General features: G+C 40.5%; 1 protein-coding gene across 1 annotated transcript; it reads left to right on the forward strand.

The window, feature by feature from the left end:
• Positions 1 to 807: 807 nt before the first annotated feature.
• On the forward strand, positions 808 to 21,222 carry MGARP (mitochondria localized glutamic acid rich protein). The gene is made up of 6 exons (XM_005492168.4): positions 808 to 1,155; positions 2,537 to 2,640; positions 3,692 to 3,794; positions 7,917 to 8,198; positions 18,028 to 18,076; positions 19,783 to 21,222. The coding sequence occupies exons 1-5, from the start codon at positions 1,071 to 1,073 to the stop codon at positions 18,072 to 18,074; spliced, it is 621 nt and encodes a 206-aa protein (XP_005492225.2). The 5' UTR covers positions 808 to 1,070; the 3' UTR covers positions 18,075 to 18,076; positions 19,783 to 21,222.
• Positions 21,223 to 27,430: the final 6,208 nt, after the last annotated feature.

A 27,430-nucleotide genomic window follows, 5' to 3' on the forward strand; every position in this document is an offset into this window, starting at 1 on the left:
TATAAAGTCTAGAAGAAACCTGAAACTACTTTCTTTACCATTAATATTTCATTCTGCTGGTTGAAGTTGTTTTATGTTTTCATTTCCATTTCTTAGTTTATCAATCTTATTTTCAAAACTGCCTTTGCTATTCTGGAGGGTATATTATAAAATTAAACATCAGTTCAGATGAAGTTCAGTAAATGTTCCCGAAGTGTAGTCTTGCTCTGCCATCACTGTCACTGCTAAATTTATAAAATAAGCAAATATAAGAATAGGATCTGTATAAATGCTAAAATCTGCGTTTTCCTGTGAGCATTTTGGGGACTGGCCGTGCCTGAGAGGTGCCCCCAGGGAAGGACTGCCCAGCCCGTGTCAGTGTTGGGTGTGAGCTCTGCCTTCTGAACGCTTCTGCCCTCTCTTCGTGCCTCAAGGTCAGTCAAGGACGAAGGCTGGGAAAAGGCCATCGTGGCAGAGTGTGATGGCATTGGATGATCATTAGGGAACAAAGGAGCTCTGTACAGAGAAAGGAGGGGAAACAGGGCTGCTGCCCAACAATGCAGGTAGGACAAGGAGAGGTGCACAGGTCTGACCCGGAGACGCCCTGCGCTGTGACAGTCCGCATGGTCCCAGAGCAGCGATTCACTGCGAGCGCCTCACTGCCCACACCGAGCGCCTTTGGCACCGTGCCTAACGCGAGCGCCCTTCGCCATCAATGTAGTTGATTTCTTCTTTGGTTTTGTTTTTTCTCTTGGAGAAATTCCTTTTTAAGTGAAACAGTAGCTCCCCCCTATCTTTTCTCTCCTTGGTCCGTGCCATCCCGTTGTCCCGGGTCAGTTGTTGCGGTCAGTTCCGAACGCCGCTCCCTTGCCGTGGGGCGGGTGGGTGTCGCAGCCCCGGCCTTGCGCAGTGTGCGCGCCGCTTCCCCCGTCCCGCCGCAGCCGGGGCACCCCCGGCCGGGAGCGACGCCCAGGTGCGCGGGGCGGGGCTGCGGCTCGGCCCGCCCCCGCGGCACCGAGGCGGGACCGGGCTCTGCCGCCGCATCCCCGCCGCACCGGCAGCGCAGAGCCGGCTCCGTTCTGCTCGCCACCATGTCCCTGTGCAGGGCCGCCTCGCAGGCGCTGGCCGCCCGTCTGAGCAGGGCTCCCGCCGCCGCCAGCCGCCTCAAGCAGCGTGGTACGCGGGGCCGGGCCGGGCAGCACTCCCGGGATGGCGGGACGGGGCGCGGACCGGGAGGCGGCGGCGGAGGAGATGCGCGGCGGGGGCGACGCGGGGCCGGGACAGGTGCGGCGGGGGCGGGCGCGGCTGCTCGGTCATGCTGGGCTCCGGCACTGGCTGCTGCAGAGCTCCGCCGGCAGCCGAGCTGGCCCGGGACCCCCTGCCCCCGGCCCATGGCAGAGCGGAGGCCGCTGCTGCCTTCCCTTCCTTTAAAATAGCGGGGTGCATCCCCCCGGTAGGGCAGCCGCAGCGGCGGGGCCCCGGCAGGGAGCGGGAGCAGAGCCGGTGCGCCACAACCGTGGCTTTTGGCGCATCAGGGGTTGTGTAACAGCTGGCAAAAGAAAAATCTGCCAGCCGCGTTGGGTGATGACAGCTTGCTGATCACTGTCCTATAGCTGGCTGCCCCGGGGGGAGAGTTAAGGACATTCTGATGCTGAACGAAAATACAAACGTATGCAAAGCCGTGAGGATGCCCGGCTATTGGAGAATAGTCTGAGAATTGTGTCATGAGACAGATGATGCTAAACATAACCTAGCGCACCGTGGCAATGTTTTGACATCGGGATTATTTTTGCAGCTGTCAATTGCAATGCCCTGAGCTATTTTGTTTTTCATGAGCGCTTTTTCAATGAGACATTTCTTATCTGGAATCAAGTCACAAAATTCCACAGAAAGCTTTGTTGACCAAGAGAATTAAGTGTGGTTTTTCATGGTTATCTTTTTGAGGTGTATGGATGAATCCAAGACTGTAGTAAGAATCAGTTTATAACAAATGAATGGGTAGCACTGCTGTTACAGTTAATATGTATCAAGTCAGGTAAAAAACTCTGTAGTTCTACCTCTCCATTGGCTCTGTTGGCCAGTTCATGAGGTGAAGGGTATGGATCAAAGTGTCAGCAGTCTGAGAGTGAAAGAACGTGAATTCAAATGAAAAAGCTTTTTAAAAAATTCCCTGTTATTACCCTGAAGAAAGAATTCATTACTTCTGCTGATCATAAGGAATAAGGACAGATCATTATTTTACCTACCTTACCTTAGTCAGGAGCTTTTTACATTCTTTTTTTTATTAAACATTCCTTAGTCTATATAGACTGTGCCCAGAACCTGGAAGCTGATGGTAGACGACATAGTTCACAGAAAAACACCTCTTAGGAAGAGCTCAGCCATGGAGCACCACACCCTGTGTTACTCAGTCATAGGATACATTAATATGCATCAACATCTGTTTTTATAACCTTTTTGAATCATCCTTTCCCATACAGGGTTCAGGTAACATAATTCATTTTAGTGATCATATTTTAGCAGCACTTTACATCACTTTCCCTAATGGTTTTTGTAGCGCCTCCTCGCCAGATGTCATCTGGGAGCGTTCCTGGCTCTTCTAGAGACAGCATGATGATCTATCTCCTTGCTGGTGTTGCTGCTTTTGGTGGTTTATTTTATGTAAGTGTTTGGGGATGGAGCTGTGTGTGCTTTCTGAGCTGGCATGGTACAAGTTGTGTGCTGGGTTAGAGCATGGTCAGGATGCAAACCATCAATGAACGCAGATATTGCAGCTAAGTGCAGCCTAACTTAGAAATCAGCTTAAGAGGATTTAGTGAAGGTGAAAGCCTATTGCTTGCCTGTTCTAGAGTTACTTTGATAAGTAGTGCTGGCTCTTAATGGAAAGCATGTTTAAAACTATGTGAAATGAATGTTTCCAAAGATTGTAGGGCACCTGTCTCTAACCCCTTGCCTTGTCTTGTCAACCAGAAACACTTGCAGTGTTTCCAAGTGGACGAGGCAGATGTGAAATAAGCAATCTGAAGCTGCAGGGGGAAGATACGAACCTTGTTAATTTGGGCACAAAAAAGGAAGATAACAGCATTAGTTACTGCAAGGAAGCATGTTAAAGTTTTGTAAGCATCTGGTTTTGTTAAGCTTTTTGGTAACCATTCTCCTTCCTGCTTCTAAATGTGTCTGATTTTGTGCTTCACATCCCTAAATCCTCCGTTCTATAACTTCCCTCTACCATCTCCCCCAAGACCTGAGATAGTGCCTAGCACACCCCAGAGAGGTACATATGTCCCTGTCCCACAAAGTAATCCTCTTGAATGGTTAAGTAGCTGTTTGTTCAAAATATCAAACATGTATGATTGCGTTTCTGAATGTATAACATAGTATCTTCCTGTCACATTTTTGCCACATTACAAAAATAGAAATCTTAATGTAATTAGCTTTTAAAAAGCTGTTTTCAATTCCTGAAGCACTGCAGCACTTCAAAAGCTGCATGGTATATTGTATTTTCTTTCTAACAAAGGAGAAATATGAAATACATAAATATATTAATTTAGAAGATTATTAATTTTTTTTTAGCCTTTCTTAGGATAAATTTAATATGGATTTTAAGATTGGCAGTAACACTTGTTTAAAATCCCTTCTCTCCTTCTTGCCTCTTTGTGTTTGGTAAATTTGTAGGGATGTAGCTGTAAATTCAGGTATAATTCCCTTTCAGGCCTACAGAGTAGTCAGTTCACCCCGCAGCAAGTTTGTTGAAGATACAAATATTCTTCGTGAGAGAGCCGATGAGCAGAAAAGCAATCCTTGGTCAAGAAAGGGTGAGTTGAGCTCCTTTCTCTTGTTCCCTTGGTACTTGAGGATTTGGAACAGATTTCTATATTGTCTAATCAGGCTTTAGCACTGTCCACGTCCTTGTCTGAACTGCGTGAGTGGGACTGAAGACAGAGGTGCTTGTACAGTATTGTTCTGCTACAAAGCTCCTGCTGCAGGAATTTTGGTAGTGGCCTTAATGTTCAGGCATTAATCTGGTCTTTGGTCCACCTGTGGAGTCTCTTTGAATGGAAAGAGTTGATGTGTGAATACTATTAATTGTATAATGGGTATTTGATTTACTGGAAGCTTAATGAAACTTGACTGAATACATAATGCTGTCAAAATCAATTTTGTTCTTTTGTTTTCAGTGGGGGGGAGAAGATAATATCTTTTCTTAGTCAACAGGTTGGCTTCAGGCCACATGCCATCAGGAAATACAGCTCAACAGAGGAAAAAACCTACATAAAAAAAATTAACTTGCATCGATTTTTTTGTCCTACAACCTTGATTTTGTCATTTCTAATTTGGGGTTAGATGAAATGCAGGCATTACCTAAATGTATAGTAAATCCTTACTTAGCTCTTCATGCTTGAATAATTAGACTGTGTTAGTTCAAATACTTGTAATGGAATGTTGTCCCTGTCTACATCAATTAGTGTTAACTGATGTTAATTTCGCATTAATCTAAAAGGTAGAACTTTGGCAAGCATGGCCTTGCTAGGAAAAGCAATTAGGAAAATTTCTTAAGGATATTTAAATTTTTTTTTGGTTGTTATTTAAAAGAATTAAGCATTGAAGCCAGAGCACTTGAAGCTCTTCCTTTTTTTTTTAAACTATTGGCTTCTAAGAATTACTTTAATATATTTGCATGCACACAAAGAATACCTTTGATTAAAGTATCAGGAGTTTAAATTTTGTCTTCAGTGTGAGAGCATGGTTTAAATTGTCTGCCTCTATAATTATTCCTTTAGAGGTTGTTAGCTTTGAACTCCTACAACACATGCTTTAGTTTCAGAACATTAAAACTACAGACCTTAAGATTTAAAGTAGTGAAATACCTTAATTTCCAAAAAAGAAAGCAGTTTAGTTTTAAAACTCAATTGTTTAAACAAATGCTGAGAATTCAGCCACAATTTGTAATCCTTCGTTGTCCCTAAAATAGAAAATGTAATGAGGACCAAAGTGGATCTCTCCCAGGGACCTGGTGTCCTGCTGTTCAGGACAGAAGTGAGGATTACCCTCGTTACATTCTGACTGCCATAGCTGGGAGAATGGGGAAGCACTAAGCAAACCTTCCAACATACTCCCAGTGCTGTCTCTTTTCTCCTAAGGTGCCCTTCTGCAGGGTACTGAGTTCTGGCCCTGGCCTCTCCACATGCTGGAGTGAAATACCCACAGCACTGAGTGCTCAGCAACCGCTCTTGGGTGCTCTCCAGACATCCCATCATCTGCTGCTTCATAAGTCATCAATGTCACAACCAGTGGCAGATGATTGCTGCCTCCCTTTTTATTGATAGTAAGAAGTCCAAAATGTTTCTAAGGCCATTCAGGGAATACAGTTGAAACTTGTTTCCTGTATTATTTTCAATATTTGACTTTTGAATAAATGCTCAACCCAGAGTTTTTAGTTGGACTTCTGAGTAGTTAATTCCAATTCACAGTACAAAACCACTGTTGAATCAGCTCCTTTTTTAAATCCTTCTTCATTCCCAGCTGTATACATCCAAAAGAACAGAACATGAAGAATGAGCATCAGTTCTGTTCTTACTTTTCCTACAGAATCCTCTGTGTGCATTCTGAAAAGAGTTATCACCCTTCTTCCTTCCCTTTTTTTCCTGTTCCCTGCATAGTCATATTTTTGTGTTTACCTTGTCACAGAGTGCTGGAATAGCATTGCTTTTCCCAGAAGTGCCTTTGCAGTTTCTTTCCCTGTGCATTCTTTAGAGTCAATCCTTATACTTTTTCCCAGTAAGCATTGCTGATAAGAGCAGTTAAAAATTCTGTTCTCAAAGTATTCTGGTATTTTTTTAGGGGCACATTAAATCAAGCTTAAAGTAAGGTCTAAAGCAGAGCTGGCAACCATATGAAGTGATGGATAGAAAAGCAGTATGCCAAGCAGCATGTTCATGGCATATTTGCTGCCTCTGATAAAAGAACTTCCTGGGTGGAAGAACTTAATGCTGGAGAGCAGCTGATCAGAGATTCTTTTGATAGGATTTTTGTGATTTCTCATGTGGGGGAAAATTCTCCCCTTGTGCCTGAACCCAAAATGTCTATTACAGAGAACTGTACATAGCAATCAAGTCTGTCAAAATAAGAGAAAGAATCATACGAGGGCTCTTTGTTTATTAGAGGGTTGAAATGATATTTAATGGTATTTTAATTAATGATAACAGACATTTAGAAAGAGATCTGATAGGAAATTTCTGTGGCTCATTTTAACTGAAAGCTACTCTCAAATTAGGGAGGGATTTAAAAAGCCCCTGGAAGAGGCCTGACTCACAGTAGCAGAAGAAAATCTGGGACATCATTTCAAATGTAAAATGATGTTTGGCTTGCAGGATGTTCTCCTTGCTTATTTAGTGAGTTTTGTCTTCCATTTGTTGTTCGTGTCCTTTAAGATTGTTCCTGATTTCTTTCTTTTTTCTCTATGACTTTTCTTTTTAACTTGTTGCAAGCTGATTCAATCTTTCTAATCTATACTCTGCTTTTACACTTTCCAGACTTTCTAATCTATGCTCTGCTTTTACACTTTCCAGACACAAGGGAAATCTCTTTCCAAACCTGAGGAAGTTAAATACAAACAAAGGACAATCGTTTACCATTGAGTACATTGCAGCCTACCTTGGGATGACTTTGTACCTTCTATTGTAAAACTCCATTTGTGTGAGACTTTTAAAGAACTACCTATGTTTGCAAGGCCAAACCATATTGAGCTTATTACTGAATCTGCTTTGTAGAAGGCAGTTCTGACATGGAGAAGCTGGCTGTTCTGAATGAATGCACTCGATATTTGACTGTCCAATAAAGTGTACTGAATGCTGATCTTGGCTGTTAGCCTGTTCTTTGTGTGATGAATTAAGGGGTTTTTGAAAACAATATTTTCTTAAAGGGACATGATCAGGTTGCATAATGCAAAGTTTTGATTTTTACTGAGCAATGAATGGACTTGTCTTGAAACCTGAGCACCAAATTATAGGCTTTCACTGGCATAAGAAGACCAAGAAATGAAACTGGTCTGTTTAGTTTTTAAACAGATACAAAAGAATCAAACAAACTCTGACTATGTCTCTTTAAGCTCTTTTGTTTCAATTCTCACATAGTTGACACTTTGTTACAAACTTATTTCCAGTTCTTTTTTTTTTTTTTTTTTTTTTTTTTTGCATCCTGAGTTGGTTCTAGTGGTGAACTTGTGATGTACAGTTGGTATATAACTTTTCCTTTGTGAACTTGATGTTAGTGCATGTTTGCATGGTGGTTTAGCATCCCTGTTGCTTTGTGCTGTTAGTTTTTCATGACTTGTCTCAGCTGAATTTGAAGTGATGCATGACTGGGAAACACTGTTTTTCAGGTCCTAAGGAGTTGGACCCATAGTGGTCTAAACAAGTCTTTAAAAGAGAGTTGTGAGTTGTAAAAAGAAAATAGTCATAAGTGGTCATACATCTAAAAAGTGAGCTCTGACCACTTGAAATTAGCAAGTTATTTTCTATATAAGACCAAATGTCTTATTCCCCACATGGTAATTCCACAGAGTCGTGCTCCCTCTGGCACCTGTGTGTGTACCACCACTGGCCCTCTCAGCAGAGTGCTTTGAAGCAACACTTGACACTGTCCTTTTTATCCTTCACTGCTCCCCCAACACTTGCTTTAAGCCACAGTTTCTTTTCTTATCACTGAAACGTGTAATGAAATCAGTAATTAAGAATATGGTTTCCTCATCTTAGTTTTTTGATGCCACATTAGACAATATGGGGGATTAATTATTGATCTTTTTTGTTAATTCTGATCCCAAATCTTAGCTTCCCACTTCAAATTTAAATGAGGATGATGATGATAAAAAGTATTTGGTGAATTTTTTGTTGCATGCATGCATTTTACTCTCTTTATTGTGTTGAATGAATCCTTAGAAGGTGATGCAGAAGAGGTGGATGAGGTCACTGGAGCAGAGAAGGCCACGGAAGAGGCTGAGGCAGCAGCTGCTGTGGAACCTGCAGCACAGGAGGAGAGTGCTGGACCCACAGCACAGGATGAGAGTTCTGGGGTGCCCCCAGAAGCTGGAGGGGAGAATGACTTGCTGGCTCCAGAGGAATCCCATGCTGTGGAGGAGGCACAGCAGGAAGCTGCTGCTAATTCAGAAGCTGATGCTAATTTGGAACTTGCTGATAATTCAGAAGCTGCTGCAGTTCAAGGTTAATTTATGAATGTAGTTTTTGAGTGTGTGTGTGTTGTGGGTTCTAAAGCTCTGCCTCTTACAGAACACTGAGAATGAGCATCAGTGTTCCTAATGGAGTTTGTCCTGCAGTGAAAACTAATTCAGGCATTAAGATTGACATATCATGAGTGTAAGGTAATTAAGTTTATTAAATCAGTGTCTCTAAAAGCATCCCACCTCTGGCACCAGAGTTACTGTCTAAAACAAGTAGAGTCAAATGTTTTATTTCCCTAACCCATCCTATTTCTTAAGATATTAAGTTGAGCTTATAACGTGATCAGTTAAGCAGTTGTTTAGTGATGTAGTTCTCAAGGGTTTTTTAAGGAATCTAAACTCTTTAGTTCACTAGCCACTCCAAAGATATTCACACTGAATAATTATATCTGTTCTATCAATGTAAGTTAAACAGGATCTTGCTTAGCAAAGGAAATGCTGTCATGGTCTCAATTCTAAGGATATATTAGACTAAATTTTCACAACACAATAAAACTTCAAATTGTTGTTAAACACTGAAATTGGTAAGCGGCAAAACATTCAGTATTTTGAGTTGTCAGGGTGTTTGAAATATTTTGATTTATTGTGCTTTTCAAAAAATTGCAATAATATAAATGCAAAACTATCCATAAAATGTGCAAGATACAGGATTGTAATTTAATTTGGCAGATTTGAAAGTATTTTTTTAAATTTTCTTTTTACTGCTAGTCTTGAGAGGATATGTCTAAAACACAGATCAAACTGAGATTAAAAATATTTTGACTGCTAATCTATGGTGTTTATCACAGTACCATCAAAGGCATTAGCAGATTTGGAATGATTTTCACTTTTTTCTTGGTGACTCCGGTGAGGAATGGATGCATCTTAATTGCCTTTTTAACAAATAAACTTGAGAAATAGTGCAGCACTTCTAATTGCTGAGTTTTATGAAAGGTCTGTGTATGAATGTGGTTTTAATTCAAATGTGATTAGTTCCTGTGCTTGTCTCTGAAACCATCTATTACAAATAACATTTTAAAACAATTCCTAGTGTGATCTGCTGTAATACAGTTCATAGAAAGTAGAAGTAAGTACCTTGGCTGTGATTATTACTGCTTACATATAGAAATATTTATAAGGTAGTAGTTAAAATACCTAGAGCCCTAAAAATTTCCATTTCTAAGGAAGTAGTCTGTTTTATGTTAAATTTGGTGAATTTGGTGAATTAGAGATATGTTTAAAAATGTATTGCAGCATTTCTTGCTCTAGAGATCAATTGCAAAATTTCCCTTTAATGTCCTAAGCACTTGCTTGTATCTGGAGGTGGTTGTATATTCCTTTGACAGTGCTTATCTATGAATAACTGTCCATGGTTGGATAAGGTAGGATCTGCTATATGGTGAATATTTCTGCCATTTCAGACAGTTAACAATGGTACCTGCCTGGAATGTTCTCCTTGCCTCAAGTTAGGCAATTTACAATCCACAATTCCAATCTGGAATTCTGTGAAATACCGTTACCAAAATGAGTACTGAACTATGTTACTCTGTTCCCAAGATTTTAACTTTCTCTAAATTCTAATTCTCTCTACCTTTTTATTGCTTGAGCTGTCACTCTTGGTTACTGGTTCAATTCCTGTTGCTCTCCTTTCACAGTGTGTGTGGGACCATAAATTAAATTTTTCTTCAGACAAACCAAATGCTGTAAAATTCACCGATTGGCAAACTGCTATTTGGATAGAAGGCATCTGTGACTTCTGGTGTTTGGGTTGCCACCATAAATTCTTCTCCAGCTCTGGTATTGAGGCTTGAGGTTCTGGCATTATCAACTGAAATAAGAGAACCAATTAGCCCCAAACTGTGCTTTTCCAGATTTCTTCCTGACTTCACTAACAGGCTTTTTCCCTATTCTTTAAAGTATTGAAGGACATGGTCTCTGTTTGTTATTTCCAAGGCCATTAGAGTGAGTGCCTGGGTTTGGGGAGGATTAGTGAGTGAATTGAATGTGCCAGTGTTTTCCATGCTGAGCTTCAAACACGCTGCAATGGCAGCTGTGTGCAGCCCAGAGAAACAAGTGGAGGCTGCTCTGCACAGGAGCTGCTGCTCTGGGACAGGGCTTTGCTGAGCCCATCATGCAGTGGTGCCAGGCAGACAAAAGCACCTGATGGAATCAGTGCATGCTGGCTTGGCTTGGTGCACTACCAAATCCTGGGTGTGCTGACAATGGTGGTACTTAGAAAATTACTGAAGAGTTCTCAGGGTGATGTGCAATTGCTCATAATTATTGAGAGGCTTTCAGAATGATGTTGCTCAGTAGAACAGGCACACAATTCTAGGCATCTGTTTGTGTGAGGTGGAGGAATGAGCTTTTTCTCTTTACTGATTATGATAGACTGATCTAACTAAATTAGGCCCTCAGAAGTTGAATTATGTAAATATTATCATATGGGGAAATATCTGTATCTGGAACTGCTGGTTGGGTAGTTCTGTTTCACATTTATCACTTTCTTTTATCTGTCTCTTGGACTGCTGCACTTACCTGATTGCCCTGCACTGGCCACTAGTCTCTTCTTCTTCCTCCTGATTTTCCTTCATAAAACTGAGTTTTAGATGAGTCATCATAGCATAACTGGAAAATCTCTGTTGGAAGAAAGTGAACAATATTTAGAAAAAAAAATTCTGTAAAAGTTGTGAGTGTTGAAGAGCTCGCAAGAGCTGAGAGTTGAAGACCCAGCTGGTCCATGGAGAGTCTGTTCAGTTTCAATCAGCATAGCCAAACAGAATTTTACAGCATGCACTGGGCTGGGGAGGAAGATTTTGGTAAAATGGAAGAACCCCTAGAAGCTCCCAGCTGAGTGCAAACAAATAAGTGGGAGAGAACTGCCTAAAATAACTGTCTTCCTATTTGTCTATTCTAGAACAAGGGGGCAAGCAACTTCTCAAAAATGGTAGAAGGACATACAGTGAATAGTAATGCATAAATGAATGTCACTATTAATGAGAAAATAGATGCTTTTACTAGTATTAATAGCTCATTGCCAAGACTTAAAAAAACCGTTAAAAAATAACTGTATGTATTTAAATTGGAAAGCAACAACTAACTTTGTACAACAAAATCTGTTAGCATTTAACTTACTGTACATGGTATTACCTGTGTTTGAAATTTTCCTGTAAATACAGCCACCATTGGAATATTTTTAGTCTCCTACTTTAGAGAAAAGACAGCAACAGGGACCCCTTGCTGTTTTCCTATCGTGGCAGTTCAAACCAGAATGGGAACGATGGGGATTTTGAAATTAATTTTTGGGCAATGTTTCCTGTAGCAGAGAAAAACATCCTTTTCAAACACCAACTTTTCTCCTTTAAAAACTGTGGATAAAGTGGATAAAACTTGATGCATTACTTTGTATGAAGAATGTTAAAGAAAATGTCTTGATTAGAAGTGTTTTTAGAACTCCCAAAGGATTTAATCCATCAAATTATTAGGGTGCTTTTCATACACATGGTTTATATTAACTTATGCTAGTTTTCCTTGTGATCCATTCCAATCAGTAACTAAAGATTGTTCCATGTTAAAAGCAAACAAACAAACAAACAATGTGAGTTGCTTCTCATTGCTACAATTCCATGCTACAGAATATAAAACAATATTCTTGAAATGTCTGAGGTATTACAAACTATTCTGGATTAATGTGACATGCACTGTTATGCTTTTATTGTGACCATTATAGGGATCTCTGAATCTTTTTCTAATAAACGACTGGAGAATAAACTCTCTTCAAGGGAACCTTCTGACCATTAGTAAGAGCTAATGAGGCTTTTCTTGGGAGCTAGTGACCTACATCCGACACAAACAACCTGTGATGTGCTTGGCTCATTGAACACGTTTCTCTTTCTGTATGGAATGGTGAAAATTTTTATTCTTATAATGGGCTTCATAATGCCATGATTTAGGCTCTCAGGTAGACTTCATGGATTTTTATCTGGATTGCTTGTGGATGGCTTGCAAAAAGGAAATTATGTCATATTTGTGTAGTGGCAGGTTTATGAGAAATCCCAGCTTTCCTTTGCTCATCAGTTTCTCAAAGGCCTTGGGCTCTGAGCCTTTGGTTTGTGTTCATCCTATGGAATATCTGGAATGCCAGAAGGACTGAACTCCTGCTGCCCATGGGCTGGAGTGAGGGAGGGCTGGGGTTGAGCTGCCCTCATGTTGTGTCCCAGTACCAGCATGATCAGGGCAGGTGGTTCCACACACAGCTCAGCAGCTGCCAACCATGAGTTCCTGTCCTGTGCATCCAAGGATGGGAATGATCAGACTGAAAAATAATCAGTGCTTTTCTAAGCAATTGTTCTTGCCTTGACTCTGCTTGGAACTAAAACGTTTATTTTTCCCTGTGTGGAGCTCAAGTGCTGATTTCACAGTATTGCACAGAGGCATTAGTCTGTGGTCAACCACCCAGGACCTTTTTTCTTTTTTAAGGCCAATGTAGGTGTAAAGTGGTTTTCCTTTCCAAGCAATAAGTTGAGTAACTTGCTCTAGCTGGTTGGAATCCTAACTGTTAACTGAATAAAATGCCAGAGAGGAGACAGAGAACATTTCAGATGGTCCTGAGAGACATTCCTGGTGATGGGATGTTCCTGATGGGCGTCTGCAAGCCCTCCATGCTGAGCTCCCTGGATCTTCCTGGCCAATGGCACCTGAAGCACTTGGTCATGTTACAGGGACAGCTGCATAGCTTTGCCTGTTTTGTCCCAAACTGTATCAGTGATCATTATTTCCCCCTGTTTCTTTTGATGTGGTTTGAGCCCCCATGAACAGAGGGAGAAGGTGTGGAGCCCAAGCTCCTTGTGCTCTGTTTTGCAGGTTTTCTCAAAGAAATCCTTGAATTACTTTTCCAACGTAACAGAATTTGACTCTTTAAAAGTCAATTCTATTCCACAGCCAGTTTTCCATTAGCAGGTCTTTAAACTATTAAAATGAACCAGGAATATTCTGCTCTGCTTATCTTAACATTTCAGGGGACATCCTGAGACCTTCAATGGACCTGACTGAGGAAGCTTTCTGTAAACAAAAGCATCACATTCTAATGTGAGATGGTCTCTAAAAGACTGTAAATAAAATGCTGTTTCTAATTTCACAGTTAAATTTTACTTTCCCCCTGCTCCCTGCCCACCTTTGGAATTAGTGTGTGACATTGGTTATGCTACAGGCAGCTTGAATTATCAAATCCTTGTTTTGCACTCCAGCTTTGGTTTGCGTGCTCCAGGTGGATTCCATTTGTATGATGCTGGATAACTTGTGTTATTTTAGCTTTATAAAACCAAATTCTTCTGCAAAGAATATTTTTAAAGTAATTGAACCTGGTGTTTGGCATTACAGATACCAGCCTCATCGTGACTGCCTAGAAAAAAAAATCATCATATGAGGGATACTGCTTCAAGTAAAGTGATTCACTCAGAAAAGTGTATTTTTAAATACCTGTAAAAATTGCAGGATACCAGTGCCTGTTTAATTTTTTTTGTTGTTGTTTCTAAATGGAAAGATCACTTTTAAATTAATCAAAGAATTAGGATTAGAATCAAAATATGTTAGCTTTAAATGGGTTGGTAAGGAAATGCAAAACTGAGGGAAGAAATACAGGCTGAAGTCCTGAGAAGGCTGGGTTATCTTGTATAACCTATTATAAAACTTCTGTCTTGCTGGAAGGAATCCCCACCTCTCCCCAAGCAAGGAAAAGACTGAATACAGCTTTCATTTTAAAATCTGGAACAGCTGTCTTCTTAATCTCTATTGTAAATCAGGAAAACATACTTAGAAAACCATTTAAAAATACAAGGTAGAAGATTAAAATCCAGTAAGATTTAAAAAAATAATATACAAATTAGTTTGTATCTCTTCCACCTCCTTGTTTCAAGGTCATCTTATATCATGTTTTCTACTGGGTTGTAGGACATGATTGCCACTGTAAGCTGGCCAAATTTTGCACTAGGGCTTTACATCCCAGACAAAACCCCAGGCTGTTTCTGCATAAAAACTGCCCCAGGAAAGTTTGCTTTAAAAGCTTGAAGGCTTTTGGGGAAGAGGCTGTGCAAGCAGTAGGATCTGGGTTCTGGGAGTCAGTGCATTTGCACGGGGTTCCCTTTATTATTAGCAGGAAAAAGTCAGTCTGGGCGCTTTATTTTTTATTATCAGCTGCAGCAGGGATGAGTCAGTCACACAGGGCACACAAGTCCCTGCTTATCTTGTCGCTCTGTTCTGCTGAGCTTACAAATATTCACACAATTCAAACTGACCATCACAAGCATGCAGAATCACCCTGCATTTGGGCTGCTTTCCACTCTAAGTGCACAGAAGTGTGTAGCTCTGCACTCACTCTCAGGGCTGCAAGTTCAGAGCTTGTAAAAATTGTCTTTAAAGACTGCAGGAATTACTGCTTTACATAGGAAGCAGGTTTTCATGGGTTTTCTTTCACTGAAATTATAGGGATGGTTTCCTAAAAATGACATTTCTAGGTGAAATGTTGGATATTGTGCTAATAAGCTACTGGAGCTTCTTGCCCAGCCATGTTCTGTTCCTGCAAGTGCAATTTGGGAGGCTGCATTTCTTCTCCACATGGTTCTCTCCTAAAGCAGAGGAGCTCAGGACTGCCTGGGAATTCCTGTAGCTCTTGGAAATGCTTGCCCTCAAAATTCCTGCTGTGTCCAAGTCCTGAGTGCTTTGGCAACAGCTGTTGGTGCAATACGCCATGCCACGTGTCTACAGTTAGCAAATGTGATTCGTTTGACTCCTCTAAGGCTTTAAGTTCTTTTATATTGTCTTTTGTTGAAACCATGGGAAAGTTAAGGTCCTAATTCAGACCTGTAAGTGCTATGGTATACCTAAATGCCTGGCAAAATTGAAGAAAGCTGTAGCCAGCAATACTGGGATGCAGCTACTTATCCCAGGAGAAAATTTAAAATTGACAAATAGCCAGTGAAAAAGCTCAAGAGAAAAAAAAAACTTTCAGGAAAAAAATATATATACGCAGAGGGTGAGATTTTTTTGCTAGCAATATAGCACCTTGTATGAAACTGTGAAGTAATCCTTGTGTATACTGTAGAGCAATATTCTGTAAATTCTGTAGAGTAATAGATCCTGCTAGGATGGGGGGAATCATAACACACCAAATGAAGCAGCAATATAGTGAAGCCATGTAACTCCAGTGCTTTTGATGAAGGATATGTGTGTGCAGGGGGAGCTTTCCCCCAGAGAATGAAGAAGGAGCCCAATGAGCCCCACTTTTGTGGATATGAAGGGAAACAAAATAATTTGTGGCAGGGTTTAAATTGTATGGGTCAGGATGGAATTATCCCTTGGCTGAGATCCATTTGGCAGGAATGCTGCAGGTGGGTGTTTTGGTGAAGGTGTCAAGGAGCTGGAGTGGTATTGTTCTATAAGGATAATAGAGCAGCTGGGCATTCAGTGGAAAGCATAACATTAAAATGCCATGTGTCCTCATTGCAGGGAAGCAGTTGCACAATTCAGATTGTTTTGTTAACTTACAGCCTGTGGAAATTGTAAGAAATCTGGCATAAACAGACAAAATGGATCATAGTCATCACTGCATGAAGAAATGCAGGGACTTCAGCTTTTCAAACTAATCATCATTCAGGAAACAACACAGAACCCAGTGAAGATGCTGTAACTCCTCTACAAATATTTTGAAAAAAAATAAATAAGCCTAATATTTTAGTATTTGAACTAACAAAAGTTAGGAGTGATTTTAGTTACCTCCATTACTTGCTGCAGAGTTCAAGAAAGGCTTATTAACAATAATTTAACAGACAGAAAATCCTTCATCTGAGGATTATGGAAAATGAGTCACCATTGTACCAGGCAGAGATTAAAGTATCTTGTATGGAAATAGGGTGTTACTGCAGGATTTTACATGGAGCAATTGCAAGAGATTAAACTGGATTGAAAAACTATGAAATGCATGCCGATTAAAAAAAAAGATAGAGGGTGTGAATAGCACTGGGAAACAGGGAAACACAAAGGAGAAATGCCTAAATTCTGTAACTCTGTCACACTTTGCATATTTTTTTGCATTAGATTGCCTTTCTGATTGCCATATGGTTCAGACCAGAGACAATTTTTTAGTACAAGTGGTTAATGTTTGGTTTTAAGGCAGGTATTCATGTAGAAGACAAATAAACACAATTCCCATCCAAAGGAAATGAGGTTTTGTTAAAAAGCAGAAAAGACTGTGGTGCTCCCTCTAGTTGCCTACTGATCTACTCTTCTTAGTGCAAAAGAAATTAGAATACACACAAGGAAAAAAAAAATTAAATACTATCAGCCAGAGAAAGAACTTTTGGTAATATAAGCTGAATGTTTGATGCTACAAACTGAAACCTAGCAGCTTGTTACCATAGCGAATATGTGGCATTACATCAAGTATTGCTTGCTGTAAAATATCTAAAGTTCCAAATTTCAAATGTACTATTTCTATTGCATGACTTTTCCCTATAAAGGCAAAAGTGCCAATTCCTGAGCATTTCTTTTCCTGTTGCTTCTTCAAAATCCAGAAAGCATTCTGAAGAGTAAAGTGAAATAATTGATGTTCAGAATATGCTGTATTTAACTAGGGTGATGTGTTCTCTGTATGGAGACTAAATATTACCTGTTACAGGCTTTTTATAGAGACAGACTGCTTTATGCTTTAAGGAGTATTGAAAAATGGCCAGCTGGCCATTGCAGCCTGAATTGCAGCCTGAATCTTCAGCCTGATGCTAGAATATTTTTACATTAAAACTACCCATGATGTCTTTCCAAGGTTATGTGTAGTGTAGATGTAACGTCCTACGAATTAGACAGAAATCAGAAAACAAAGCAACAGTATCTGCAAGAGATAATTTATACATTAGAGAATATTTGCCTATGTCTATATACATGAAAATAGTTCCATCTGTGGTGCAGTAGAAGGAGGCTGCTAAATTTGATCGTGGCAGTGGGGTGAGCTCAGCGCCCTGCTCAGTAAGTGGCTGGATGTGAACTTCATTAAGAACAAAAAATTCCCCTTGTGCTGCATACAACACATTTTATCAACATCTGCCTTGATTTGAAAGACAGAATTTTCCTAAATTGCATTGGTGTAAAGAAAAATATGGTGCATGATTTTATTGTTCTATCTTAGGGAAGCAAACCAAATCTGTAACTTGATATGAAATCTTAGAAGTGTGGTTTCACCAGAAAAGTCAAGCAGGTTCTAATATCTTAGAAAAGGTAATAAATCCTTTAGAAGTAGCAAGGGTGTACACAAAAAAAAAAAAAAATCCCAAAAGTATTACTTGCAATGCAAAACTCACAAAAAAAATGGACCAGAAAGATGAGGAATTAATTAGTGTGACTAGCAAGAAGTAAAATAATTTTTAGAAGAATTTTGCCTCTCTAAACCTAAAGTTCGAGCTGTCAGAATAGATTGTAAAAGGTCTTATGTTAGAAAGTGTGAATGGTATGAATAAAGCTTGCAGTGCTTTGATGCAACTATAAACAATCTGATAAACAATTGCTTTTGAAGTTGAGTGATGTAATTGAATGCAAAGAAAAATGTGTGTTAGAAGCATCACTGTTGAGATTTTAAGCAGGAGTTTAGAAGGCCTGGCCTCTGAACTCTTTTAAAATTAGAATTAAAAAGATAAAAGGAAAAATGCCTGCATACCTAATATAGCTATGTAAATTCTATCCCTTTAGTCCAAGGATCCTTTGGACTAAGGGAAACAACTTGGTTGACTATTTGCCATTGAAGAAATAATTTCCAGTGTTTCTCATTGGTGTTTTGTCTCCATTTGCAGCTTCTGAGGAGGAGAAGACAACTGAAGAGGTTGCTAAAAAGCCCTAAAGGTACACAGTACAATTGCAGCGTGTGGTTTTCTGCTCTTCACCCATCTTTTGTTCTCAGTTAGTGGCACCTGCAGTATGTGGTAAATGCTCACGCACTGTTATGGTGAATTTGTATTTCTGCTCTCAACAAAATGTAACTTTATTGAAGTATTTCTTATTTTTTGGGAACAACTGCCGGCATCTTTAAGGGGCTAGGGAGCAAATCCTATATAAATTGTCACAGTGTGTGTTTATTTATAGCTTTATCTTAGTCCCATGCAAACTGGATAAAGACCTGAGAGTTGTAGCTTTCTTCCAAGCAAAAAACGTCCTTTGGATATTTGGTTTAAATTTTATGTGGCTACTGGACTTCTGGAATATTGTTCTATGCAATAAAGCAATAGCCCCCTGGACTGTTTTATTTTAAATAAATTATTTCATTATTAGTCTCTCTGCACTTGCAATTTGTGCTAATGAAAAATACTGAATATCCTTTCTATTTTGCTAGTGTCTTTCTCAGGTGGCTTTATCTATTATTTTATTGTCAGAAAAGTTGCAAGCACGTGCCTCTCAAGGTTTTTATTTTCGCTCAAACTGAAAGCTAAGAGCACCTTAGGGTACCACATCAGAAAACCAAATGACCAAGAAATTCTTTCTGCTCTGGAACACATAAATGTTGTGGTATAGAGAAGGCAAATAGATGAAAAAATAGATTATTCTCCTACTAGTGTACAGGTTCACTCAATTCTGCTTCAACTGCTTGGACTCTTTTTGACAAAAAAAAACTTTTTATGAGTATAGCAACACAAGTTTACAAAAGGGCCTCTCATTGACTTTCAATTTGATCTTGTTGCCAGGGAGAAGATGATTTATGAAATATTTTACCATTTGGTGCTGGAAGATTACTGGTCATTTGACCAGTTTGCAAGTCTCAAACCACACTGTATTCCTAGTCAGGAAATCATTATTTCTTTTTTCTTTTTTTCTTTTTTTCTTTTTTTCTTTTTTTTTTTTTTTTGTGGTTTTTTTGTTTGTTTGTTTGTTTTTTTATTTGGTGTTTTGATTGTAAACACTTTGGAGTATGAAGCTCAACTCTGACTTTGCATTAAAACACATCGTCCTTTTTAAGGAATTCAAGGCAAAGAAAATGAAATTAAAAGAATGTTGACATAAGAATCAAATCACTATCTAGCTAACTTTAAAAAAAAAATAATTGCTTATTTGGTGAAGGGATAGAGGAAATAGTAGTGGATTAAATCCTCAGATAAAGCCCTAAACTGATGCTCAGAGCATGCCTGAGTAAAGATGTTCAGCCATTCTCCTGAGTGTGGCTATTGGGCCCCTATCGATGCTGCTTTGGAACTACTTGTATCAGTAATCTCAGCACATACAACTGGTTTACCCTGTGCTTAAATTTAAGCATGTTACTATTTGTAGAAGTCCAGCATGCAGGGGAATTCACTTGTGCCTGAGCTGTGTGGGTGAACGTGAGGGATTCCTTGGAACTGGGCTCTGGTGATGGCAGCAGAGCGAGTTTCCCCGAGCCATCAGACCAGCATGATTCACACATCAGTGCTGTGTGTACTCTGTACTTCACTGTAACCTGCAAAGTCACAGTGTGCTTTGAATGTTTGCAAAGAAAATGACCTGCTGAATGGTGTCTGTTGCTAAACACCATTTATTGTTGCTTACTCTAAATGAGATTTTCTTTTTTTCTTTTTCCCCAGTAAGCAGTGTGGACACCTTTGGAAAGTATAATGCAAATATTTGTGGCAATCAACCAGCTGATTCCTGTGTGAAACCTCATCATACTCTTCCTTGGAGACATCGAAGAAACTGTGCAGTTTGTCCTACCACACACTGGCCATTCTGGCCAGTACTATCCAGTGCTGCAAGAGATGAATTGTGCTGCCTAGAGAAACGCTTCTGTGACTAACAACTCTGCTGTAGAGAGTAGCATCCAGCCAAGCCACTCAGCATGCCCTAAATACCTGTGCTAAGAGAAGCAGTATGATGCCAGATGAACTCCTTCTATGTCATTTCTGTCCTGATGTGTACATTGATTTCTTCCTTTTGGCCCAAACTGTTGTGCGTAGTTATACATTTGTAACATCCCATGCTAAAATGTAAGCAAAATGTTAAGCCAAAATATTATAAAAGTACCTGTTAGCATTTTTAAATTAGATCACAGGGAAAATAACAATGTGTTTGCTCCTGAGTTTGGATTTGTGATTGTGAGCATAGGACATCTGGCTGCACATGACCTCATTTTCCCCCTGCATAAACATTTCAGATGCTACCACTCCTTGCACAGTAACATCCAGGAGTAAACCCATTGCAGCCATCACAGAATGGCAATGGTTCTAAACCAGAGCCAAATAAGGTACATTATGTACTATTTGTATAGGAAGTGTGTTTCACAAGGTGTGTCTGACTCTTCTCTTCAAGCAGAAGTTTGGAAAATGTTGAAAGAGAAACAACAGCATCCTCCTACACATGGCACAAAGCAACCCATGCTCCTTCCCCCATCCTAAAGCAAATTACAATAGTGTTCCAACAGAGATATAGCCTATTGCTCCTGGATCTACTTAGGAATAACTGGAATAATGCAGAGGCAAAAGCAGGCTCCCAAGCTTCAAGAAGACAAACCACAGCCTTCTGCTTGAAGGATAAGGCCTCTGTGATTAAAAGCAATTTGTCTAGACCAAGCTACTGGAATAAAAATCTTAGACTGATATTTTGTTGGACAAGAGTCTATGTTTGTCTTGTGGATTAAAAATGCTGTGATGGATGTATGCATTTAAATGTTCTATATATTCATTTTCATTAATTCCTAGTAAAAGAAGCTGTTTTAACTGGATCTAACAGAAGGGTTTCTGGTAAAATGTAAGCTTTTCTGAATGGCTCTTTATCTCTGGAACTGCTCTGGTACATGGCAAAGTATGTTAGCCCTCTGAACAGCTGCCTGAATGACTGATTCACAAAAACTATGGTTTCCAAAGCTTTTCATCCTTTCCATTTCAAAAAACGGTGAGAGTCCCAAAGCAGCCTGTCCATGCTTTATGCCAGAGTTCCTCTTTTTTTACTTTTGTTTTGTTTAGGTTTTTTTAATTAAAAAAAAAAAAAAAAAGACCTGCAGCACAGCATGGTCTGCTTCAGCACTTGAATATTTTAGAGTAACAACAGTGATATTTTGCAATTTGCAGAGGTCTGGCCATTGTTTATTCAGCCTTGCTAGTATGGAGTCTGAATACCACATAAATTAAAATTTTTCTGTCCTTCACTTCCAAAAAGTGAATTTTTGGGTTGCTACACAAAGGCTGTGACAAACCATGGAAAATTTTGAAATATATTGTTGAAATGGATCATAAAGGAGAGTAATGCCACAGCAGAGAAGAGACACCATGCAAGACTAAAGGAAAGAAGATTGGGCGAAAGGTTTGGTCTTGACAATACACTTCACAGGCCACAGCAAATCTTGAGATTCCAGAATTTGTCCAAACAGCACGTTGCTCCTTTGCTGTCAGGAACTATCTGTGAGAAGAGCTGGCAAGGATTTTCACCTCCCTTTAGTGCCAGTGAGCCCCTCTAGTTCACCTCTCTGAAAGCATGAACTACAGGTAATTAAACAGTGTGTTGGAACAGCATGGTTTGTGTGGAGAGTCTTTGTGCAGATGTGGCTTGAGGAAAAAGGCCATGATCATATACAGCTGGTTAAGCAGTAAAAAGCAGCGGTAAGCAGTAAGTTCTCAGCCTTTTCCTTACGAGAAAAACAACAACAATGCGTCCTTGAGCAAATAACAAGAAAAACACGGTGAAAAACATGGTGCCCTTGAATGTAGTCAACAGCAGGATGTAAAAACAAATATTAGCCTCAACAAGAAAACCACAAGTATTTTGAGAATGAGCCACAAAGGAGGGGTTGACATGTAATCTGTAACCAATGATGAGCTTAGCTTTTGCAATATGTACGAGCTTAGTTAACACTACTATAAAAGTATGTAAGCTGGATCAATAAATTTGAGAGCAATGATCATCAATAGGATGTGCTCGTCTCCCTTCACTTCCATCAAATGGTGACCTCGACCTGATACGGCGACAGACCACAGAGGAGTGAAGAACCGGGTCAGGTTCCGAAGCAGCTGGGACGGCAGATAAGTGCGGAGAATAAAGGAGAAAAAAGAAGCTGAGACGCGCTGTGCCCTGGGTGTCGTAGAGGCGAGCCCAGCCGATATGTGCTGCCGAAACCTTGAAGAGCTGCAACAGCGCTGACGATTTAGGTATGGAGAGGCAAGCAGCATATGATTTATTTACTGCCTTTTTACAAAAATGGTAGGTTAGGCAAATAGATTTACAAAAGGATTTACCAGGGCTTTTAGCCTATGGGTACGCTAAGGGAGTTTTTATTAACCCCCACACTGTTCACGAGTTCACAGAGTGGTGTAAATTCGGTGATTTATTGTGGGAGGCTACTTTAGAGGATGATAAAACTGCCAAGAAGCTAGGTAAATTATGGAGGGTGGTTCACAAGGAGCTTTTACAACATCAAGCCAAGAGAAAAGCGGCCAAACAGGCAACAGCTGCACATGGCCGTAATAAAGATTATAATCAGGATGCGGGAACTCCCCTAGCCCCTGCAGTTAGGACGGTGTTTTTGCCTGCCTCACCGTCCTCCTCTGCTTTGGCAGGACTGGGTATAGAGCACGCTTGTGAGCCTTCCGCACCCCCTGAAGAACAGGAGCCATGGCCAAGAGCACCTGATAAGCTCCCGCAAATCAATGAGCCGATCCCTGGGGCGGAAAACGACCTAGCAGGAGGCTATTGCGAGGGAGCGAAGGGAGGCTTGGGCTGCATTGGCAAAAGACGCCATGGAGAAAGGGGATGACGAGGTTATCAGCGCTGCTACCCAGCTAGCTTGTCCTGTTGTATTCAGTCCGCAGCAGGGAGGGGGCATGCAGGCTACCATTACAGCCCTTGATTGGAAATTACTATCTCAGCTGAGGTCTACTGTTAGTCAATTTGGAGTGAAAAGTGAGCCAGCCAAACAAATGTTAGACTATATCTTTGATACCAGTCTTCTCTTGGTAAATGATTGTTGGGGAATAGCTAAATTGATATTTACTCAACATCAGCAATTGTTATTCAATGCTCATTGGCAAGGGCTTGTAAATGAATGCGTAGCACAATTAGGGCTAGGCTTACAAGAACAAGCAAAGACCTCTCAAAATCAGGTGTTAGCTGCTCTTGCACCACTTCAAGCGTCAGCTGCACTGGCTCCAATGGCTAGTTGGTGCCAAAAATGCCGCTCGGACACCCACAATACGGGCACTTGCAGGCGGAGACCGGGAGGCTTCAACAGGAGCACGAACTGCAGCGACCGCGCACCGACACAAGTCGTCGCTGCAGCAGCGGCATCCCCTCCTGTCTCCAACCCACCACAGGGAGCCTCAGCTTGGAGCTGGCAGCCGCCATAGAAGTTACGCTGACGACCCCGCACCCACGAAAAATCCCGACAGGGATTCAGGGACCTATTGTTATACAGGGTCAAGCTGGGTGCTTTGCTTTTCGGAAGATCATCTGCGTCTATGTTGGGATTATTTGTTCTGCCTGGCGTCATTGATGCAGACTATACAGGAGAAATTATGGTCATGGTGCATACCCCTTTTCCACCACTCCAAATTAATAAAGGACAGAGGATTGCTCAGCTGGTGCCACTTGAACAAATGACTAAGGGATTACAGGCTGTAAGAGGACAAGAGAGGGGAGAAAATGGTTTTGGATCCACTGGAGGACTTATCTTGCTGACTTTGAACCTTTCTGAGAGACCCAAGAAAAGAGTGGAAGTGGAATTTCAAGGACGAAAAAGATCATTTTCAGGCTTGCTGGACACTGGAGCAGATTCCAGCATTATTAGCCCTAGCTGCTGGCCTCAACACTGGCCTTTGCAGCCAGCAGCCACAACAGTGACCGGGGTTGGAGGCTTAACCCTGGCTAGCCGTTCTCCTCCTCTCCGGGTTCACAGAGACGGAAAACAGCTAACAGCTACTTTTTCAATACTCCTATTACCACCTAGTCTGCAATGCCTTATAGGGCGGGACATTATGGCTCAGTTGAGAGTGGTTTTAACCAATGAACAGCCTTTGGGGTAAAAGCCATTGCTTGGAGCGTGGCTGAGGAACCTTGTGACATATGCTATAGGGATACTGGATGTGCTTTTAATGCTTTTGCTTATTTTGCCTTATATTTTTAATTGTATTCAAAATATGGTCAGTAGAATGATAGAAAAACCTGGCAGACTAACCTTCTTGCACAAAAAGAAAACGGGGGAAATGTGGAGAGTTTTTGTGCAGACGTGGCTTGAGGAAAAAGGCCATGATCATATACAGCTGGTTAAGCAATAAAAAGCAGCTGTAAGCAGTAAGTTCTCAGCCTTTTCCTTATGAGAAAAACAACAACACTGCGTCCTTGAGTAAATAACAAGATGTCCTGGTTTAGGGCAAATTTGTTAAAGAATCTGCAAAGGAGGGCCCCTCCAGAAAGTGAAATCCACACGGCCCCTCCCCCCAACCGGTTCGGGAAAAAATTCCTTGGAGAGAGGTGGAAAGAACCTGTTTATTTGACTGGCTCAGCACAGAAAAAATGAACAATACCCGATGACACCGCTTTGAGAAAGATGGCAAAATCAGAAAGTCTCTTTCGGGGGTGGTTGCTCTGTTCTCAGTCCCTCCGGCGCTGGGCCAGCTGCTGCAGCCAAACCTTCGGTGTTCCCGGGTCCCAGTCTGGAGCAGGTTGAGGTGGTCACAGAAAAAGGAGAGGAGAAACAGTCCAGGAAGCAATGTGGACTGTTTAGCTAGAACTAGCTAATAAGCAGAGGCAGAAAGCAGAGCAGAAGCAAGAGCAGAAAAAGAGAGCAAGCAAAAGCAGCAAGCTGAAGCTGCAAGTGAAAAAACAGCCCTATGTACCACTTGTCTCTGTGTCCTGATAAGAGAAACCCAAACAAAACTTCCACTCTTCAGAGCCGGTCTTAAAGGCACAGAACAGATGAATGGGGATATACAAGCATCATAACGTCACCCCAGGACACAAGAAAAACACGGTGAAAAACATGGTGCCCTTGAATGTAGTCAACAGCAGGATGTAAAAACAAGTATTAGCCTCAACAAGAAAACCACAAGTATTTTGAGACTGAGCCACAAAGGAGGGGTTGACATGTAATCTGTAACCAATGATGAGCTTAGCTTTTGCAATATGTCTGAGCTTAATTAACACTACTATAAAAGTATGTAAGCTGGATCAATAAATTTGAGACCAATGATCATCAATAGGATGTGCTCATCTCCCTTCACTTCCATCAGGTTTGCTTGTGGTTTACTGAGAGAAACCAATTTATTTTTTATTTATGCCTCAACATATGTTATAAATCCATTTTACGACATGAGGTTGATGCCTCAGGTTTGAGCTTTTATATTTTTCAGATTCTGTGCTGCTTTAGTGCGGGGGTCTGGGCTTCATATTAGGGGATGGTGGGCTGGGACACATGAGGGGGAAGGAGACTGCCGACATCACAGGCTCTAAACAGGCTTTTTTAGTGATAAATAGTATTCCTTTAAAATTAAAAACCTTCACGTCTTAGAGATCTTCAAAAATATATATGTGTGAGCTCTGCTTGTGCCCTAGGAAAAGTGTTAAAATTGTTGTGGTTGCTGTGTTTCCCCTCAGGAAGTTCAGCTGCCAATGCGTTTTCTTCTCAGTTCAGCATTGACTGTGGTATGCAAACCAATTAAAGAGGGAAATACAGAGAAGCAAAGAGGAGAGGCAGTAATATGCATGAAAATCATATTTTCACTAAAACATAATTAAATTACTTAGGCCCATGGGGTTCATTGACCATTCTCCCATAATATGAGATTTTTTCCTGGCTTCCTTCTTCCTGCATAAGGCTATGTTCTTTCTGAGTAGTTAGTGGGAAATGTTGTTATCCAGTGAGGGCTAATTGAGCATAATTAACCATTGGGTAACTCACATCATCAAGCAGAAGAGGGCAGTAAATCAAAAGCAGTAAGTTTGCTAAAACCTGAGACAGAGAAAGACTCCCTCGTCCCCAAACCCCGGAGCTTAACAATACAGGAGAAATTCATAATGTGTGTTTTTTTCGCAGTGAAGAAAATTGGCTTGAGTTTTTTGTTTGTTTTGGATTTTTGTGTTTGTTTGCTTGTTTTTATTTGTTGTTTGTAGAAAATCCAAAACACAAAAATGCTTTCATTCTGCTGTTTTAGTAAGTGACTAATTTCCAATGGAACCTGTTCAGTGCTGGGCTCTTATGAAGTGAAAGGAGTCAAACTGGGATTAAGTGCTCAAGGCTTTACAGTTCTTGCCTCTGGGAACACAATGATGCTGGATGTTCGTGTCTTTGCTACCATTTAAATTATTAATGAATTCTATGAAATCAAAATCACGTCAGCCTCACCTCTCCTCACTTACTACAAGTACTGGCAGCAGCAGGAAGCCACACAAAGCACCAGTTCTAGTTACAAACAAAGGGACACTTTAAAGTGTCTGAAGTTGTTACTTTATGAGAAGCCTTTAATGGCTTGATTTCTACTCCACCGCCTTTCTGCACATCTCTTCCCAGAGTCTTGTGTTCTATACCAGTTCTGAGATATCCTCACTCACCACTGTCAATGTGAATTGGCTGCTCCTAAATCAAAAGTAGTTTTCAATGCTGAAGTATAATGCTATGGAAATTAAAAGGTCCTTGAGGACAATTATTTTGTATTTTTTCTTTAAACCAAAATAACAGAAAATAAACTGGCTAATCTCTGTATGGAATTTCTTCTTCACAATTTTCAGACAGTTTCCCTGTATAAGAAGTGGGTGTTGTGTTATGTGCTATCTCTAAATTAAGAAAAGCAACATGCCATATATATCCCATGTATTTTCTAAGTGAAAATGAGGTAAAGCCCTCTTTCATACTGGTTCTTTTTCTTTCTAAAATATTTCAACTACTGTATTTTAAAGCGTCACATACAGCAAAAAAAAAACCACTTAGTCCTTTATTTCTATGTAATTCTTTCTTTTTAAAAGCAGGATAAATTTATTCAAGAATAAAATCCTGCCGGAAACAGGTTTGTTTTGGCATTGCATTGTTCCACTGCTCAAATCATGTAACTCCTATGTATTTAGTGGTGTTACAACCCCTGCTGAGTATCAAAAGGTTCTTGACCTTACCGACTTTGCTTCTAAAGCCATTGGCCAAGGGAGCTGGGTGGTTACCATTCACAGCCAGTCAGGTTCAAATGCAGAGTGTGAAAAATGCATGTATTTCATTATTGGCTTTTTGCAAATATTAAAATGAATATTATATGTGTTGTGTTA

The sequence above is a fragment of the Zonotrichia albicollis genome, chromosome 5 (genome assembly GCF_047830755.1).
Source record: "Zonotrichia albicollis isolate bZonAlb1 chromosome 5, bZonAlb1.hap1, whole genome shotgun sequence".
In the NCBI taxonomy this organism is placed as follows: Eukaryota; Metazoa; Chordata; class Aves; order Passeriformes; family Passerellidae; genus Zonotrichia; species Zonotrichia albicollis.